At 39.5% G+C, this 17409-nt stretch overlaps 1 protein-coding gene across 1 annotated transcript in view; it reads left to right on the forward strand.

Annotated features, from left to right (window-relative positions):
* The window catches only part of zfpm2.S (zinc finger protein, FOG family member 2 S homeolog), a 266012-nt gene that overhangs the window by 49997 nt on the left and 198606 nt on the right, over positions 1-17409 (forward strand). Inside the window, exon 2 of the mRNA XM_041567996.1 lies at positions 14468-14626. Coding sequence (XP_041423930.1) covers positions 14468-14626 — 159 coding nt within the window. The remainder of the gene's footprint in view (positions 1-14467; positions 14627-17409) is intronic.

Consider the following 17409-nt stretch of genomic DNA (forward strand, 5'->3'; position numbering starts at 1 on the left):
GAATAAAATAGCCAACTTTTTCTTTAAAATTCGGCTTTTTGCTTTAATGCGCATGTGCACCCGCAAGTAGAAAGACGAAGCCGATTGCTCCGTAGTGCTCGTTGGAAGAATCCTGGGCTGGTGCAGTTTTCTGCTGATAGGAGCACCGGCCAAGGGTATCATTTGGCAGAAAATCATGTAAACATTAAATAAACCCAGCAGGATTGCTTTCCAATGAGGATTAATTATATCTTAGTTGGGATCAAGTACAAGGTACCGTTTTATTATTACAGGGAAAAAGGAAATCATTTAAAAAATTTGGATTATTTGTTTAAATGGAGTCTATGGGGCAAATTCACTAAGATGCGAAGTTGTGCCAGGCTTCACTTCACCGCACTTCGCCAGGCGTAGTTTCGCCAGCGCTTCGCAAATTCACTAAAATCCGAAAGTTGCGCACAGGGGTAGCGTAAGGTTGCGGAGTTGCGCTAGCGTTGTTTCGCTATATAAAGCGAAGTTGCGCTAGCGAAGGCTAATTTGCATATGGCGCGAAATTCAAATTTCAATGGAGGAACACGTATCTGCACTACAAATGCCTAGAAAACCTTCAAATCTGCAAATAAAAATTTTATTTTGCCCTACACATGTGCCCACTGTCTAGGTAAGTTGCCATGAGTCAGGAAATGTAGGGGGGAGGAAGGGGAGCCCCAAAAAAATTTCGATCTTTTTCAGCCTATCAGCCATCATGTAGAAAACACGCCAGCGTTTTTTTGGGACTTAGAAAAAATTTTGAATTTTTTTAAAAGAATCCCTATCTACTATTGCGCTTCGCCAGGTCTGAGGTGGCAAAGGAAGTCTAGCGTAAAAGGTAGCGTTCGCTACACTGCGCAAGTTAGTGAATTTGCGTAGTTTCGTCGCTAGCGAAGATTCGCCTGGCGTAAGGTTGCGAAGTAACACTAGCGAAACTACGCCAGCGTTCGTTAGGGAATTTGCGCAGTAGCGAAAATGCCCAACGCTAGCGAATTAACGCTAGCGTTCGGCGCTTCGCACGTTAGTGAATGTCTTCATATGGGAGACGGCCATTCCGTAATTTGGAACTTTCTGGATAACGGTTTTCCGGATAAGGGATCCCATGCTTGTACCGTATCCTACACGCTGATTAGTCGGATTCTGTAAGGGTTGGCCAGTATATAACGACTCTCAGTTGCATCAGCGGGGGGGGGGGGGGGGAGGGTGTGAAGTGGAACTGTTCCTCATTCAGAGGTTACAAATATTGCATTCCTTTCTTTTGTCTGTTTTTTAACTTTCCTTTCTTTCATTTAGTGGTCAGCTCATGGAAATGTGATACCTGAGAGTTTAAAGTAGTGAATTTATCCTGAATTTCTCTCTTCTCTTTGCTGAAAAATTTGCGAATTTCCCGCAAAATTCCTGAAATTTGCAAAACGGCAAAAAGATTGCGGAAAAATGCTGACATTTTCATGAAAAAATCGTGAAAATTTTTTCATGAAAATGTCAGAATTTTTCCGCAGTCTTTTTGCCGTTTTGCAAATTTCGGGAATTTTGCGGGAAATTCGCAAATTCTTCAGCAAAGAGAAGAGAGAAATTCAGGATAAATTCACTATTTTAAAAATCTTGAAAATCTGAAATTTTCCCTAAAAATAGTGAAAATTGGAAATTGACGCCCGCGTCCAAGCTGACGCTGGCGTTAAAGTCAATGGGCGTCCGAATAGTGTTGACGTGTGTTGATTTTGACGCTAGCGACTTTTTCGGACGTACGTCCAAAAAATTTTGACGCCTGTGAATTTTCGCTGGAAATTTGCAAATTTATTCGCCGGCGGCGAAATGCGGAAATTCGCAGCAAATTTGTGCCAGCTGAATTTATTCACCCATCACTAGTTTCAAATGATTATTGCAGTCCTGTGTATATACTGTCACACCTATAATGTAGGTACAGGTATGGGACCTGTTATCCAGAATGCTCAGGACCAGGGGTTTTCCAGATAATAGATTGTAATTTGGATCTTCATAAACTAAGTCTACTAGAAAATTTTGGATCAAGTACAAGGTACTATTTTATTATTACAGAGATAAAGGAAATTGTTTTCAAAAACTTGGACCATTTAATTTTAATGGAGTCTATAGGCGACGGCCGTTCCGTAATTAGGAGCTTTCTGGATAACGGATCCCATAGCTGTATTTACATGTTTAGCCCCATTTATTTCTAGCCCTGGTGCCTATACCCAAGGTAAGTAATCCCCTAATTATACAGTTAAATTCACATCAGTGATGCTTCTCACAAGGCTTTACTCCAGGGCCCCTGACATCTGCTCAGTGTACTCTCTCTATTGTCACATCCAAGCTCCTCGTATTCTATTATTATTTTACAGAAAGCCGATAAATCACCATTTCTGCTTATAGATCTTCATTTGTATCAGTCCATCGGACAAAGGGAGCCATCATGTGCCGAATGAGCCTTGTTATTTTCTTCCGGCTTATTTTCAGAAACTACTGATATTTTGTATATCCAGGAAATATGTGTCTGTAAGCAAATGCAATACAATTCACTGGATCATTAGATAATTTATCTTTTAATCATCTGTTTTGCATGGACGATGATCACACATCAGTCTCTAGGTTACCATCTGTTCCAATACTGCGCGCGTGTGTTTTTTCCTTCTTTATCCTGTTTAGTACAGAGCAAACTGTCATCTTTTTTTGTACAGCGCTGCAGCATTTTCACTGACGATATAGTTAAGCATTATAATTAGCAGAATGTCTTAAATATATACAACAGTTATTTCCTCAGTGCAAGATTCACCAACAAAGTGTTACTATTGGAGCCCAATCTTTTAAAACGAAAGTACAGACGTGGGATCTGTTATCTGGAAACCCGTTTTATCCAGAAAGTTCAGAATTACAGAAAGTCCATCTCCCATAGGGGCAGATTTACTAAAGGGCAAATTTTCGCCAGCGACCGCTTGCACACTTCTTACCACTTCGCCAGGTGCAAATTCGTTGCCGCTACGCTACGCAGTTGTGTCCTGGGCAACGAACAATGGCGTCTTTTCACTAGCGATACTTCAGCAGTGCGAGCATTTCATAGCAAAGATTCGCTAGCGTTCGTTTATGCCTAGAGAAAAGTCGCTAGTGATCTTACGCTTAGGTCAATTTGAATGGGACGGGTACATTAAAGTTGTATGGACGTCTTTATTAGAGATATTGGTGCAAATGCTTGAAGTGGCCACTTTTTATTATAGGGGGCCCATTTACTTAGTTCGAGTGAAGGAACAGATTAAAAAAAACGTAGAATTTCGAATGTTTTTTTGGCTAATTCGACCATCGAATTGGCTACTTCGACCTTCAACTACGACTTTGAATCAAATGATTCGAACTAAAAATTGTTCGACCATTCGATAGTCGAAGTACTGTCTCTTTAAAAAAAACTTCAACCCCCTAGTTCGCCACCTACCGAAGTCAATGTTAGCCTATGGGGAAGGTCCCCATAGGCTTTGGAATAATTTTTAGGTCGAAGAAAAATCGTTTGATCGATGGATTAAAATCCTTCGAATCAAACGATTCAAAGGATTTAATCGTTCGATCGACTGATTTTTCGCTCGATCGAACAATTTTTCCTTCGATCAAACTATTTGCGGTAAACCCTTTGACTTCGATATTCGAAATCGAAGGATTTCAATTCGGCAGTCAATATCGAGGGTTAAATAACCCTCGATATTCGACCATAAGTAAATTTGCCCCTAAATGTCCAAGGAACCTTAATAAAGACAAAATAGATCATATTATGTCCTACACATGAGCCCACTGTAAAATGAATGTTCCATGGCCCTCAAATGTCTGGGGAAAAATGTTGATCCAAAAAAGTTACGACTTTTACAGCCAATCCCACTTAAAAAAAGATGCCAGAGTTTTTTCAACTTTAATGCATTTTCGGCAGAACGGATATGATGTAAGTGACATAAGATTAAGGAAGAAAGAGGTAACGTTCAGTAAAATCCGCATTTTAGTGAATTTGAGGAGCAACGACCATTCGCCTGAGAAACGAGTGCGAATGAACGCTAGTGACGGTCTCTTTCGCTAGCGAATTGTCGTCTGCGACTGTAAGTGAATTGGCGATGCCCCTGCGGATGTGATTTCTGTCAAAAAGTCGCTAGCGTTAGGCACTTCGCACTTTAGTAAATCTGCTCCATAGACTTTATTTTATTCAAACAATCCACATTTTTTATAATGATTTCCTTTTTCCCTGTAATTATAAAACAGTAGCTTGTACTTGATCCCAACTAAGATATAATTAATCTTTATTGGAAGCAAAACCAGCCTATTGGCTTTATTTAATATTTACATGATTTTCTAGTAGACTTAAGGTATGACGATCCAAATTACAGAAAAAAAACCAAGTCTCCAGCATTCTGCATAGCCACAGTAGCTGCGCAAGTGCCACTATTGCTACTTGGGAGGCAGATACTGTAGTTAAATGGATGCAGGTAACTGTAGGCTGAAGTTGATATTTATTTTTAAATCCTGGTATTAAAAGGAATGGGAACTCAAAAAGTAAATGTAATTCTGAACAGCTTTCCACTATACAATCCTTAGACGTTTTCAGTGGTTACAAGTGATGGGCGAATTTATTTGCGAAACGGCCGCGAAAATTCACTGGCGGAAATTCGCCGATGTCCAAAAAAATTGGACGCCGGCGTCGGTTTTTTGGACGCCGGTGCATTTTACCCCCGCGAATGTGCGCTGGCGTCCAAAACACCTGACGCCGGTGTAAAAAACGGACGCCGGCGTCAAAAACGAGATTCCTGCGCCGTTTTGAAAAATTTTCGCCTTTTGCGAATTTTTAGGTAAAACGGCCCAAATTCGCCCATCACTAGTGGTTACAATGTTATTTATAATTGCAAGTAGTATTTGACTCCATTTCTGCACTGCTGGCTCTTGAAACAATGTGCGAGAAGTGACAATGTGACTGACTTGTGCTACCCCAGGGCAGAAAATAGAAAGGGACAGAAAGATATGTCGTTTAATTGCATTATATATAATGCCCCATTCCCTCCTCAGTTTGAACAAGATTCCTTTCTCTTACCACCCTTCTCTTTCTTATTCTTTGCCTTTTACTTTCTATTTGTTGGTGGTTCCATGTACTTCTTTTATGATAAAATACAGAATAAATTCCAAGTTGTCTCCCCTTGTACTACATCAATCAACAAATAGATAAACCCGCTGCAAATACTTCTGTAAGGTGTCATATTTCTTTATGGAATGTCCGATAGCCACAGATAACCCGTATATCCTTATAAATGGGGCCATCAGTGATGTCATCAGTCCAAATGAATATAACTTGTCACACCACCCACTGAAACTTTATTATATCGCTTATTTTAGCATTATGCCTATTAAACATTCAATAATAATATTATCAACTCAACTTTAAATGATATGGCTGTAAAAAGTCACATTGAGTTCCATGGGCTGAGCTTTGATTTAAGATGCCTGTATATATAAGGTTGATTACCCTGTCAATAAATGTCTGCATTTCCTGAGTCTTTGGGGCAGATTTACTAAAGAGTTAAGTGGCTAACGCTATTGACTAATTCGCCCGTTAGTGAATCTGCCCCTTTATGTAAATGTTGACTTTGTAGTTCAGAAGTTTTGAAACACAAGTGTTGGGTGGCTAGAGTTTTGGGATTAAATGTGGCAGTGCAATGACCACATTTATCTGTGTTCAGTGGTATAGAATTAAGAGGGGCTCGGCAAAGTATCTGATCATTTTTAGAGTCTTTGGCAACATTTAGGGGCTCATTTACTTAACTTGAGTGAAGGAAAAGAGGAAAAAAATTCGAATGGTTTTTTAGCTACTTCGACCATCGAATGGGCTACTTCGACCTTCGACTACGGCGTTGAATCAAATGATTCAAACTAAAAATCGTAGGACTATTCGCCCATTCGATAGTCGAAGTACTGTCTCTTTAAAAAAAAACTTCGACCCCCTAATTCGCCACCTAAAAGCTACCGAAGTCAATGTTAGCCTATGGGGAAGGTCCCCATAGGCTTGGCTATCTTTTTTTAGTCGAACAAAAATCGTTCGATCGATGGATTAAAATCCTTCTTATCGAACGATTCGAAGGCCTTAATCATTCGGTCGAACGATTTTTCGTTCAATCGAACGAATAGCGCAAAATCCTTCGACTTCGATATTCGAAGTCGAAGGATTTAACTTCGACAGTCGAATATCGAGGGTTAAATAAACCCTCGATATTCGACCTTAAGTAAATGTGCCCCATAGTATCCAGAAATCCTTGTGGAATACAGCCAGATCTATGGGATATGGATCTTCCTCAGTCTTCAGTAACTTACATCATATTTTTGGAAAAAGTTCCAAAAAATGCAGGCGTCTTTTCCTTTTTTCAGAGTGATAGCCTGCAAAAGTCCTTCAATTTTTTTATGGGTAACCAGGTTCCCCCATACATTTTCTAACATATGGAACAAAAACTATACAGTGGGCTCATGTGTAGGGCATTATAACAACTCAGTTGTCTTTATTAAGCTTCTCTGGACTTGTGTAATCTAATGTATTTGCAGCAACATATACGTCCATTCAACTTTAAATTTCCAGTTGTATGCAAATTAGCCTGAGCAAAGACCTCTAACGAAGGCATAATTGAACACAAGCGCATCTTCGCATTGATTGCCGGAGTAACGCTAGCAAAAACTTGCCAGCGTTCGGTGCCTTGGACGCAACTTTGCATTTTTGTAAATTAGCGTTGTCTGAGCGAATTATCGCCTGGCGAAGTGTTGCAATGGCTGTGAAGCCTTCACTGGTGAATTTAAGTAAATGTACCCCATAGTATCCAGAAATCCTTGTGGAATAAATTCAGATCTATGGGATATGGAAACAATGTGACTCCTGAATGTACTCGACCTACTGTCCTGTATTTACAGAAATCTTTCACATGATCTTTTATCCTGTTAGAAAGAAGTTGCGATCAGTAGGGCTAAATTGGCAACTGTTTTATTGACAGAGCCGGCTGTATCTCCCTCTCTAGAGATTATGCGCCTTTTTTTTTTTTTGCTGTTTTAATATAGATCTTGTTTTGCAATTTATGACGCTCTTAGCAATTACAAGGGTCATGGGCTGAAAAAAGAAAATCGATCCGCAGTGTGTAAATTGAATATTTCATGTCAGGGCCGTAATCGGACTCATATAAATGTATTTTTCCCTCATTGATTCCAGAGCTGAAATAAGTATTGTATCTACTTAATAAAATATAGGAGAAAATTCCCCGCGCAGCACTTGAAACAGAAGTCTTGCCGTGTTTTATGAATGGTTGAGTTTTGTCTTAAAGCCTGTGATGGCATTAAAGAAGGTTCAGTGCCGCAAGGATAAATTGCTGATACAGTTATTGCTGGAATAATACAAATGCCTTTTTACTACTCATGTCTCTAGGTTTTACCATAAGGAAAAAAAGTGTTAAGTGTCGAATAAATTCCATGTATTGGTGACCATAAGAGTTTATTAAGAGAATAAATAAACACTTATCAGCCAGCTATTTATCTTCCTATATGTTAAAGGAAAAACACAGTTTCTTTCTAGTCATCCATTAAAATTTTCCAAAACAGAAATGTACGAATGCTTGCATAGTTTTATATTCACTCAAATGACCTGTTATGACCAATAGGGCTGCTGCAACTAAAGTCTGCTGGGTAAATGCTACTTGTAAATTGTGTGCAGCACATGAATGTTTCAAGCCTAATGAATGGATTATTGTCATTCGATAGTAACTAAAATGATCTGCACACACAGGCGCAGACCGAGAGGTTAGAGAAAGGCTGCATGTGCTGCTCACATAAAGCTCGGGAAAATGACCTGATAGAAGTCTATTATTGACGAATGGCACCTTGGTAAAACAAGATTTTCCCATCTTCGTTTTACATGATTTTCTGATCCTGTATGCCCCAACATTTTTGGTATCATTTGAATGTGGCTCATGGGTAAAAAATTTGGAAGGGCTTAAAGGGACAGATTTATTAAGGATGGATTAGTAAATTCAAATTTGAATTTTCCAAATTTTTTTTTTTTGGTCAGAACTCTCAAATTCAATCGGGAATACTCCAAACTTAATTCGAACTCAAATTCAAAAATCTAGATTTATCAAAGCTTGAGCCTTGGAACAATTATAATTCGACTTTTTACCACCTAAAACATGCCGAGTACATGTATAAGTCAATCGGAGAGGTCCAGTGACCCATTTGAAGATGTTAATAGCCCGACATTCTAGGTTTTTTCGGAGATTTGGGTTTTCGAGTCTGTAAAATTAGTTCGGGTTTAAGACGTTCTAATTTTTCTTAACTAACCTCCCAATCAAATTTCCAGTATATTGCCATTTATTAGAGTAAAAATAAAAATTCACATGAATTCGAAATTTGACCTGATAAATGGGCCTCCCCGTGTCAGGGCAGCATCTCCCTGATGATGACCTTATGTTGCTGCAGTCATAGCTGCATGCTTAAAAAATGCTATTCAAATTAGATTTGGGAGTCGGTAATATTCGTTCGGGTCTAATTTTTCTTAAATAACCTCCCAATTGAATTGTTACACATAAAGATCTGGAAATGGGATCCCAATGTGGCCTTACTTCCGTCTTTGGTCAGTTGGTAATGTAGCCCTCTGTACTTTGAAATATGCAGATTTTGCTGTTTATTCCAGAGAAATTTTCTAGCACATCAATCTGAGACATAAGGAGTAAGATATCATGGCACTAGTAGGGAGTGTTAAACAACATTGCAATTGGTCAGCACTCACCGTTTTTTTTTTAAAAAAAATGGTGCCTGTTTCAAGTTGTCCAAACATCAAAAGCATTCACCAGGTACATGCCTTGATTCAGGTAGTGGAAATGTAGCTAATAAATTGGATACAGTTTCTCAAAAGGATTGTATTTGGTTTAGTAGATTTGATGGAAATTAGCACTGCAGTTACATTTGTACTATGTGGCTGGTGGACCCTAGTGTCACGGACCCTACCTCATTGTCCATTTTCTGTTTTTCTTCATTAGCCCAGATGTATTATTATGATGTCCTGCCTGCAGTTTTTTTTAATAGGTGGGAGCACATACCTCCCAACTGTCCCATTTTTCGCGGGACAGTCACAATTTTGACGGCTCAACCAGTAGTCCCAGATTGTTACTGAAATGTTGCTAAAATGTCCCGACTTCCTCTTTGATCTCCTGCACTGAACAGCCAGAAAAAGATACAATGTTTCTAAAAACTTAATTAAACAAGAAGCTTTTGGCAGAGAACCCAGAATGGCAGGTGCACTTAGATACATTTGTAACAATTCAAGATAAGCAAAGAAACAATTTTAACTATTTAAGATAAGCAGGTCTCTTGGGGAAACAGTGACTTGCAGCTTAGAGGGCAAGTTACCCTTATTAGCAAAACTGTAATAACACATAAAACCTGACCCTAAAACCCCCACAAATGTGTTCAGACTTTTCATAACCTGCCAAATTTTGTAATTTTGTACTTAGTGGGGTGTGGCCATAAAATGGGCATGGCCAAAATGGCCAAAATGAGCCAGTGAGCAGAAGGCCACAGGTATCCCAAGTCTTAATGATAGCCTATCTTCTGTCATAGTACATTCCAGGAATGTAAGTCAGGGCTTGTAAGCAGGAGCAGTCCTGTTCTCCACCAAAGAGAAGTAGTGGGGTTAGTAATCTCCAGGTCATATATCGGCTAGAGAAGGGACTCCAGCGTGGTAGGAATCAGGGTGTGAATTCCCTTGGAGCACCACCAGTCATCTGGTATGTCAGGACTGTGGTTAGACTTCCTATTATTGTACCTGTTGGTGTATTGCTAAATTTATTGCCTTAAAGGAGAAGGAAAGCTACTGAAGCAGTTTATTGCCAATAGATTAGCCACATTAGTGCAACCTATAACGCTATATTTATTCTACAGAATGCTTTACCATACTTGAGTAAACAGCTCTTGAAGTGTTCTCTGTTTGATTAGGATAGCAGCCGCCATATTGGCTTGGTGTGACATCACTTCCTGCCTGCTCACTCATAGCCCTGGGCTCAGATTACAGCAGTGAGGGGAGGAGGGAGGGGGAGAGGAGCAAACTGAGCATGCTCAAGCCCTGCCCTGGAGGTTTAAGCTGAAAACAGGAAGTCTGATACAGAAGCCCATGAGTACACAATAGAAGGAAAGAAATGTGGTGTTTCTTTTGACAGAGGACTCAGAGCAGCATTACTTTACTGGTGTATTTATATAGACCTTTCTAATAAAGCTTACTTAATTTTAGCCTTTCCTTCTCCTTTAAGAATCACCGTCGTCATTAAAGAAAAAAACTTTCACAATCCAGAACTATGGGTAATTAGTAGTACAAAACCATATTATTTAAGAAAGGGAGGTTTGGAGATAACACTATCCCTTGAAGATGACGAAGAACGATATCAAGCCAATATTAGAGAGAAATTTAGACACCTAAGCAGAAGTTGTTTATGGTGTAATAAAGAGCACTTCAGCGAGCTCATTTTATGTTCCTCCTGTGAAAATGTCGGTGAACACATTGGGTCGAATTCAAACGCATGGCAGAAAGCCTTGATAAAAGCGACTTTCCTTCATAATAACAGAGATGAGAAAGTTAAGAGCATACATGGAAATGAAAGCATAAAGGTCTTTGAAAAATTTATCCAGCAGTGGAATTATTGCTGTCGCGCACCGAAGTGTCAAATGAACTAGGCGGCGAAGAATATTAATCCATTTAAAAAAATCAAAGGGTTTCGTCTTTAAGTGTAAAGAAACAATTTGAATAATTTTTGACCCTTTCTGCCAAAGTCGGGGGGTCAAATTGAACCTACTATTAAAATTCTGTAATATCTTCCTTTCGTTAGCATTTCAAAACTCAATTTAAATATTCACAGAGGTCTTTTTAATAAACCTAACAAATTAAATATTCAGAGAGGTTCTTCTTTTTTTTTTTTTAATAATAAACTTAAAATTCAGGTAATTTTCTTCAACTTTCTTGATTGAAGGCAGGCAATAGCTGCAGATATAAAATAGATGTACCGCTATGAGCAAAAGAAATCAATTATATATAAGAAATAACATAACACATGGAAAGAAATTAATCAAAAATGTTCTACTATATGATTCTCTCCTCTGCTACCTGCAGGCAAGGAATGCAAATGGAAAAAAAAGCAACATTCTCCTGCCGATAAGAGAAAAATTAATAAAAATGTTTCCATCCTACAAGATCCCCTGATGTAACTCATGTTAAAAAGTGAGTGGCTTCGGGACGAACTTTGCTCATTTAAAATAGATTTTCAGAGGTTCGAGAAATAGGACTTTATTCTTGCTGTTAAGCTCAATTACATAAGGCTGATGTGGCCCTGCAATGTCCATAGAACACCCTTTCATTAAATTGCACTGTGGGACGTACATGATGTGCTGGTGGATTCCTGCTGTGAACCATCGGAAATCATTCTCGTGACTGGGTTTCTAAACAGATACGTGTATGTAGGCTTTGTAGCTTTAGGAAACCTATTGTTGAACGCTCAATGCTTTTGTTAAAGATACTTTTTTGAAAATGATGTCCATCTGTAGCACATTCTGGAAGAGATTCTTGGAAAGTTTTTAGGACATTAATGGAGTAACTTATTAGGTTCAGGGCAGAGTGCAATGTGCAAAGAACAGGCAGTTTGTACATGTTCTGCAATTGCTGCAGGTCTCTGCACTTCAAAAGAAAGAATTGCTTGCTCTCAATAGTTTCTCCGGGGTTATTGTTATACTAAATATCCTAAATATCAAATAAAAGAAAACTAGATTCGATTCAGATCTAATTCTGATCCATCAACTAAAAAAGTGCATTTGATCAATATTGGAATTATTATTATTGATGTGCCAGACAAAGTAACTGCCCATAGGCATGTGTGCAATTTAACGTCTAAAACCATTCTTTCGGAGATAGCAAATCCCTGAAAGCGCCAATGGAATGTATCGATTTTGTTTGAATAGATTGAGATGTTTGATAAAGTAGGTCAATTCCTGCAAAGATTGTGTTGCTAGGAATACTGTATACAACTGAATACTTATAACAGCTGATCTCTGATGATGTTTAAGGGGCTGATTCACTAAGGGTCGAATATCGAGGGTTAATTAACCCTCGATATTCGACTAGGAATTGAAATCCTTCGACTTCGAATATCGAAGTCGAAGGATTTAGCGCAAATACTGCGATCGTACGATCGAAGGATTATTCCTTTGATCGAACGATTAAATCCTTCGAATCGAACGATTCGAAGGATTTTAATCCAACGATCGAAGGAATATCCTTCAATCAAAAAAACTTAGGAAAGCCTATGGGGAGCTTCCCCATAGGCTAACATTGACTTCGGTAGCTTTTAGCTGCCGAACTAGGGGGTCGAAGTTTTTTTTAAAGAGACAGTACTTCGACTATCGAATGGTCGAATAGTCGAACAATTTTTACTTCGAATCCTTCGATTCAATGTCGTAGTTGTAGTCGAAGGTCGAAGCAGCCCATTCCATGGTCGAAGTAGCCCAAAAAATACTTCGTAATTCAACGTTTTTTTACTTCGAATCCTTCACTCGAATTTAGTGAATCGGCCCCTAAATGTGCGGAGGTTTTCCTTTTGCAGAACTTTGAGGGATAACTTTTGAATATATATTATCTAAGGCTCGGTTGAAGACATAGTTGGACATTGTTTAGAAGTGTGATAAAAGATGGCTGGTGGCATTAAAAACGATGGCATATTCTTGAAAGAAAATATTTGGATGCCCCAATATAAAGTCAAAAAATTGTTACAGGTTATTATTCCCTCTAGATCCTCCAAATGACTTTGTAGTCTGACTCTTCAACAGGTTGGTGGAGTAGCCATCTCCACTGCAGTAACATGAAGTATAACAGAAACCGGAGAGTCTTCAAATGTGAATGAATTTTATTAAAGCACTACATGTTTCGGACCTCTGGGGTCCTTCCTCGGGTGCAAGTCAAATAATTGTTACCAGTTCTGTTATCAACTGGTTAATGGTAAATTATACCCGGACGGTATATCGTGTGTATGTGTGGTACCCAGTTACATCTGAAGACCAGTTATAATTACACTTGGAAGCTTTGAGTTTGAACATTGTGTTCATAGCTTTATACTTTTTTATCTGTGGGGATAACCCCTTAAGTGCCCAAAGAACAATGTCCTTTTGGATAAGGTCTGAAGGTCTTTTTGGATAAGGTCTGAAGGTCTTTTTGGATAACATTTGAGGGCCTTATACTGTCTACAACAGTGATCCCCAACCAATGGCTCATGAACAACATGTTGCTCTCCATCCCCTTGGATGTTGCTCCCAGTGGCTTCAAACCAGCTGCTTGTTTTTGAATCCTTGGCTTGATGGCAAGTTTTGGTTGCATAAAAACCATATGTACTGCCAAACAAATCCTCCTGTAGGCTGCCAGTCCACATTGGGGCTATCAAGTAGCCAATCACAGCCCTTATTTGGCATCTCCAGTTAGGCCTGGATTTGTAGCGAGGCCACAAAGGCCCGGGCCTAGGGCGGCGAAAGTTTAGGGGCGGCATGCCGCCCAGCCACATTAGGAGCACATTGTTCCCCAGCGCAATAGCGCATGTACATATGCGCGCTCGCAGGAGGGGGATGTATCCGGACCGGAGACGCAAATCCGGCCTTGCCACCAGGAACTTTTTACATGCTTGTATTGCTTTCCAACTCTTTTTTTACAATCGAATGTGGCTCACAGGTAAAAAAAAGTTTGGGGACCCCTCATCTACAATTATAGCAGGATAATTCTTATGGTCATACTTTTATGTATCTGTAACCTTGTAAGGAAATAATGAAGCCTATTAAAATCTCACAAGGGTTGGGGAACCTGAACCCAAAAAAAAGCTCTTCTTTGTAGTTTAAATAAATAATAGTGAATAGTTTAACTACAATAGTTGTAGTCAAAACAACATAAAATGGAGATGTAAGTGAAAAGGAAATGTGAGGGTAATCATAATAGGAGTAATACTCATATTGAAATGGAAATGATTGAGCTTCAAATGTAACACATACTAAACTTCTGAGCAGTTCCGAAATAACGTTTTGAAAGAACACACTGGAGAGATTTTCAGTGTAACTTGCTCCTGAAGACATAACAGAAAGTTAAAATTACTTTATATGTTGCTGGAAATACTTGGCACTGGAGCAACTGCTAATTCATGATCACCTTATTTACATAAACATGAATAAGCAGCTACTGCCGTTGCAAACATTCCCCATAAACATGATTTGTCCCCTAAGTCAAGTCATGAACTCAGGCAACTTTTGATCATATTAATTAACTTAGATTAAAAAGTTCAGCAAGCAAATGCATGGTGCCTTCTAATTTCTGCTTCAGGGTCCCTGTCCTGACTCAATGGTCATCAACCGTTGCTTTTGTTACTATATGAATGTTCATCATGTTTTTAAGGGCCCCTGGAAGATGCTATTGATGAAGAAGAAGAAGACTGTCTCTCTGAGGAAAACGATCTTGTCTCCAAAGAAGATTTCCCATTGGAGGAAAGTTTTACATCAGAGTTTGAACCGGAGAATATGAGTTGTGAGGATGTGGAATTTTTCTGTAATAAAGGTACAGTAATCAAACAATGTCAGGATAAGGTCTTTGACTAAGAGCAGGTTAATGTTAAGAGTTGGGTATGAGACATCACATTCTCAATGAAAGTTGAATGACAAGTGATTATGTTTATCATATCATATATAAGTCACATAAATGTACTTTTACGGAGACAAAAGCTGACCACATGAACTACGTGGACTTTAATGAAGTCTCCTAGCTTCTCTGGTGGGAATTAGATGTAACATTCTCTTTTGATAATTCAGTCCATTGCAAAGACCAAAGTGGTGGCTTTAGGGTGCCCCAAATCATTTTCTGGTCTACAATTACATACTGATAGTGATGGGCGAATTTGTCCCGCTTCGCTGAAAAATTTTGCTTCGCCGAAGCGCAAATTTTGATGCTCGCGTCAATTTTTAACTCCGGCGTTAAAGTCAATGAGCGTCCGAATAATGTTGACGCTCAACGGTTTAGACGCGAACGACTTTTTCGTCACGCATCCAAAATTTTTTGCCGTGGATGAATTTTCGCTGCAGTTTAGCAAATTTATTCGCCAGCAGCAAAACGTAGAAGTTTGTCACGAAATGGGCGCCTGACAAATTTATTTATCCATCACTATGGCATCACCATACTGGCATCTCGCTCCTTTTTGCACATATTATTCCAGATCAAATAAAACCACAGGGCACATGTATGTCCACAAGGGCAAAATGCAACCTCCAGAAATCAGAATGACATAACGGGGTAATGTTTTTGCTGCGCCTGCCGCAATCTGATTTATGAAAATTAACGCAACTGTGCATGCTCTTCATTGCAGATCCGGCGCATTGCCAAGTATTTTATTTAGTCTGTCTGCCATTTTTTTTTTGTGTTTGCTGGTATAATTTCCGGGGTTTGGTATGTGAGTGGCATGTACGCCCTATTCTTTCAGTTCTGCTGAGAGAGAGATATAGATAGATAGTAGGGATGGGCAAATTTGTCCCGTTTCATTTCGCCAAAAATTTGCTGCCGGCGAAATGACGCTGACGCCCATTAAAGTCTATGGTCGTCTTTTTATTTTGACGCACAACGCCATACAAGTCTATGGGCATCATTTTTTCGGCGAAACAAGGCGAAAAAATTCGCCCATCCCTAATAGATAGACCTTTTCTCTTCTTACTGAGTAACAAACCCTTTATTCATACGTTCTGAATACCAAACTTTATTTAATGTTATTTTTTATTTTTGGGAAAAAAAACTAGAATTAAAAAAAATGGAATATATTGAATATATTGTGCGCACACACACTCTCAGCAAACTTTTAAAGGGGTCCTCCGCCCCCCAAATCTGTTCTTGCAAAATGAAATAATATAAGTAACTTTCCAAATAATGCTGTATTTGGCATAACTAGGCAGTATTCGTTTATTCCTTTCTGTTCTCTTGGTCAGACATTGTAGCAGAGGTCTGTTAATCAGCTGTCTTCTGCAAGATTGTTTCAGGAGTCAGGAGCAGCAGTGCAGAGAATACACACAGCCAGGACCGCCATCAGAAATCGCAGGGCCCCATACGACAAAATTTCCTGGGCCCCCTGGGCTGCGCCCACCACAAGCCCCACCTACAGGTCCATCCTCCCCACAGGTCCGCCCCCCACCACACAGTAAAAAAAACAAAAAAATATCGGTGGCTAGGGTTCCCACATGTTAATAAAAAATAATAAGATATTGGTGGTCAGGGACCCCCATGAAAAAACATTTGTGGCCAGGGCCCCCCCATTAAAGACTATTGGTGGCTAGGACCCCACATGAGAAAAGAAAAATTGGTGGCCAGGGCCCCCACATTATGAGAAAATTGGTGGCCAGGGCCCCTTAAACGTTCATGCCTTCCCGAAGTCAGCAGCTCTCAGAAAGATGGGGGGCCTGGCTAATCAAGTAAGTGTGGCATGGCAGGGCCCCCCTTACCCTCGGGGCCCCCTACAACTCTCCCCCCTGTCCACCCCTGATGGCTGCCCTGCACACAGCCAGACAGTTACTAGGCTTTCAACTACATTTAGAAATAACTTTAACTGGTCCTTTCCTTTTCCTTGTTCCTTGGAACTAATTTTAATTTTTGCAGAAAATAGAATTTCGATATATGGGAATCACGTTTTGGAATATATGTTTTTGTTTACATGCATAGCAAAAAGGGAAGCAATGTAAAGTTGACCCTTATCAACAAGAACCCTGAGAGTAGGGGCTGGTCCTGTTCTTAGGGGGCTTTACAGTAATGAAAGAAAACGGCAAAGAAGAAAAAGCCAATATGACTTTGTATTTTACCTTGCTGCGGGAAGTGTTTGTGCAAATCACCTATAAGCTTATTGACCTGAATCTTTGACTCCTTGTTTTGTCTGGACTTTGCCAGAATCAAGACACTGATAGATCACTGATAGAGCTGATTGAACTTCCCCCTGTTTTTGTTTGGCATCAGTCCCCTTCCGCAGGCTAGACATTATCTCTCGCAGCCTGGCTTCCTTTGTTCAAAATGATAAGCATTAGTATCCACATAAATGATTTGCATTTAAGCATAACGTAGCTTTTCTACATTTGTTGCATTATAAAGATAAATGGAAGCTGCCATATTGTTTGCCTTAATAGTAGCAATGCACAAAAAGAACAGCATATTATCAATCTGCTGCTCTTGTTGTACACGAAAATGCCTGATCTTAGGTGTGCAGTACATGAATGGGACCTGTTATCGAGAATGCTCGGGACCCGGGCTTTTCTGCATAATGGATCCTTCCATAATTTGGATCTTCATACCTTAAGTCTACCAGAAAATCATGT

This window comes from Xenopus laevis, chromosome 6S (assembly GCF_017654675.1).
Source record: "Xenopus laevis strain J_2021 chromosome 6S, Xenopus_laevis_v10.1, whole genome shotgun sequence".
NCBI classification, from domain to species: domain Eukaryota; kingdom Metazoa; phylum Chordata; class Amphibia; order Anura; family Pipidae; genus Xenopus; species Xenopus laevis.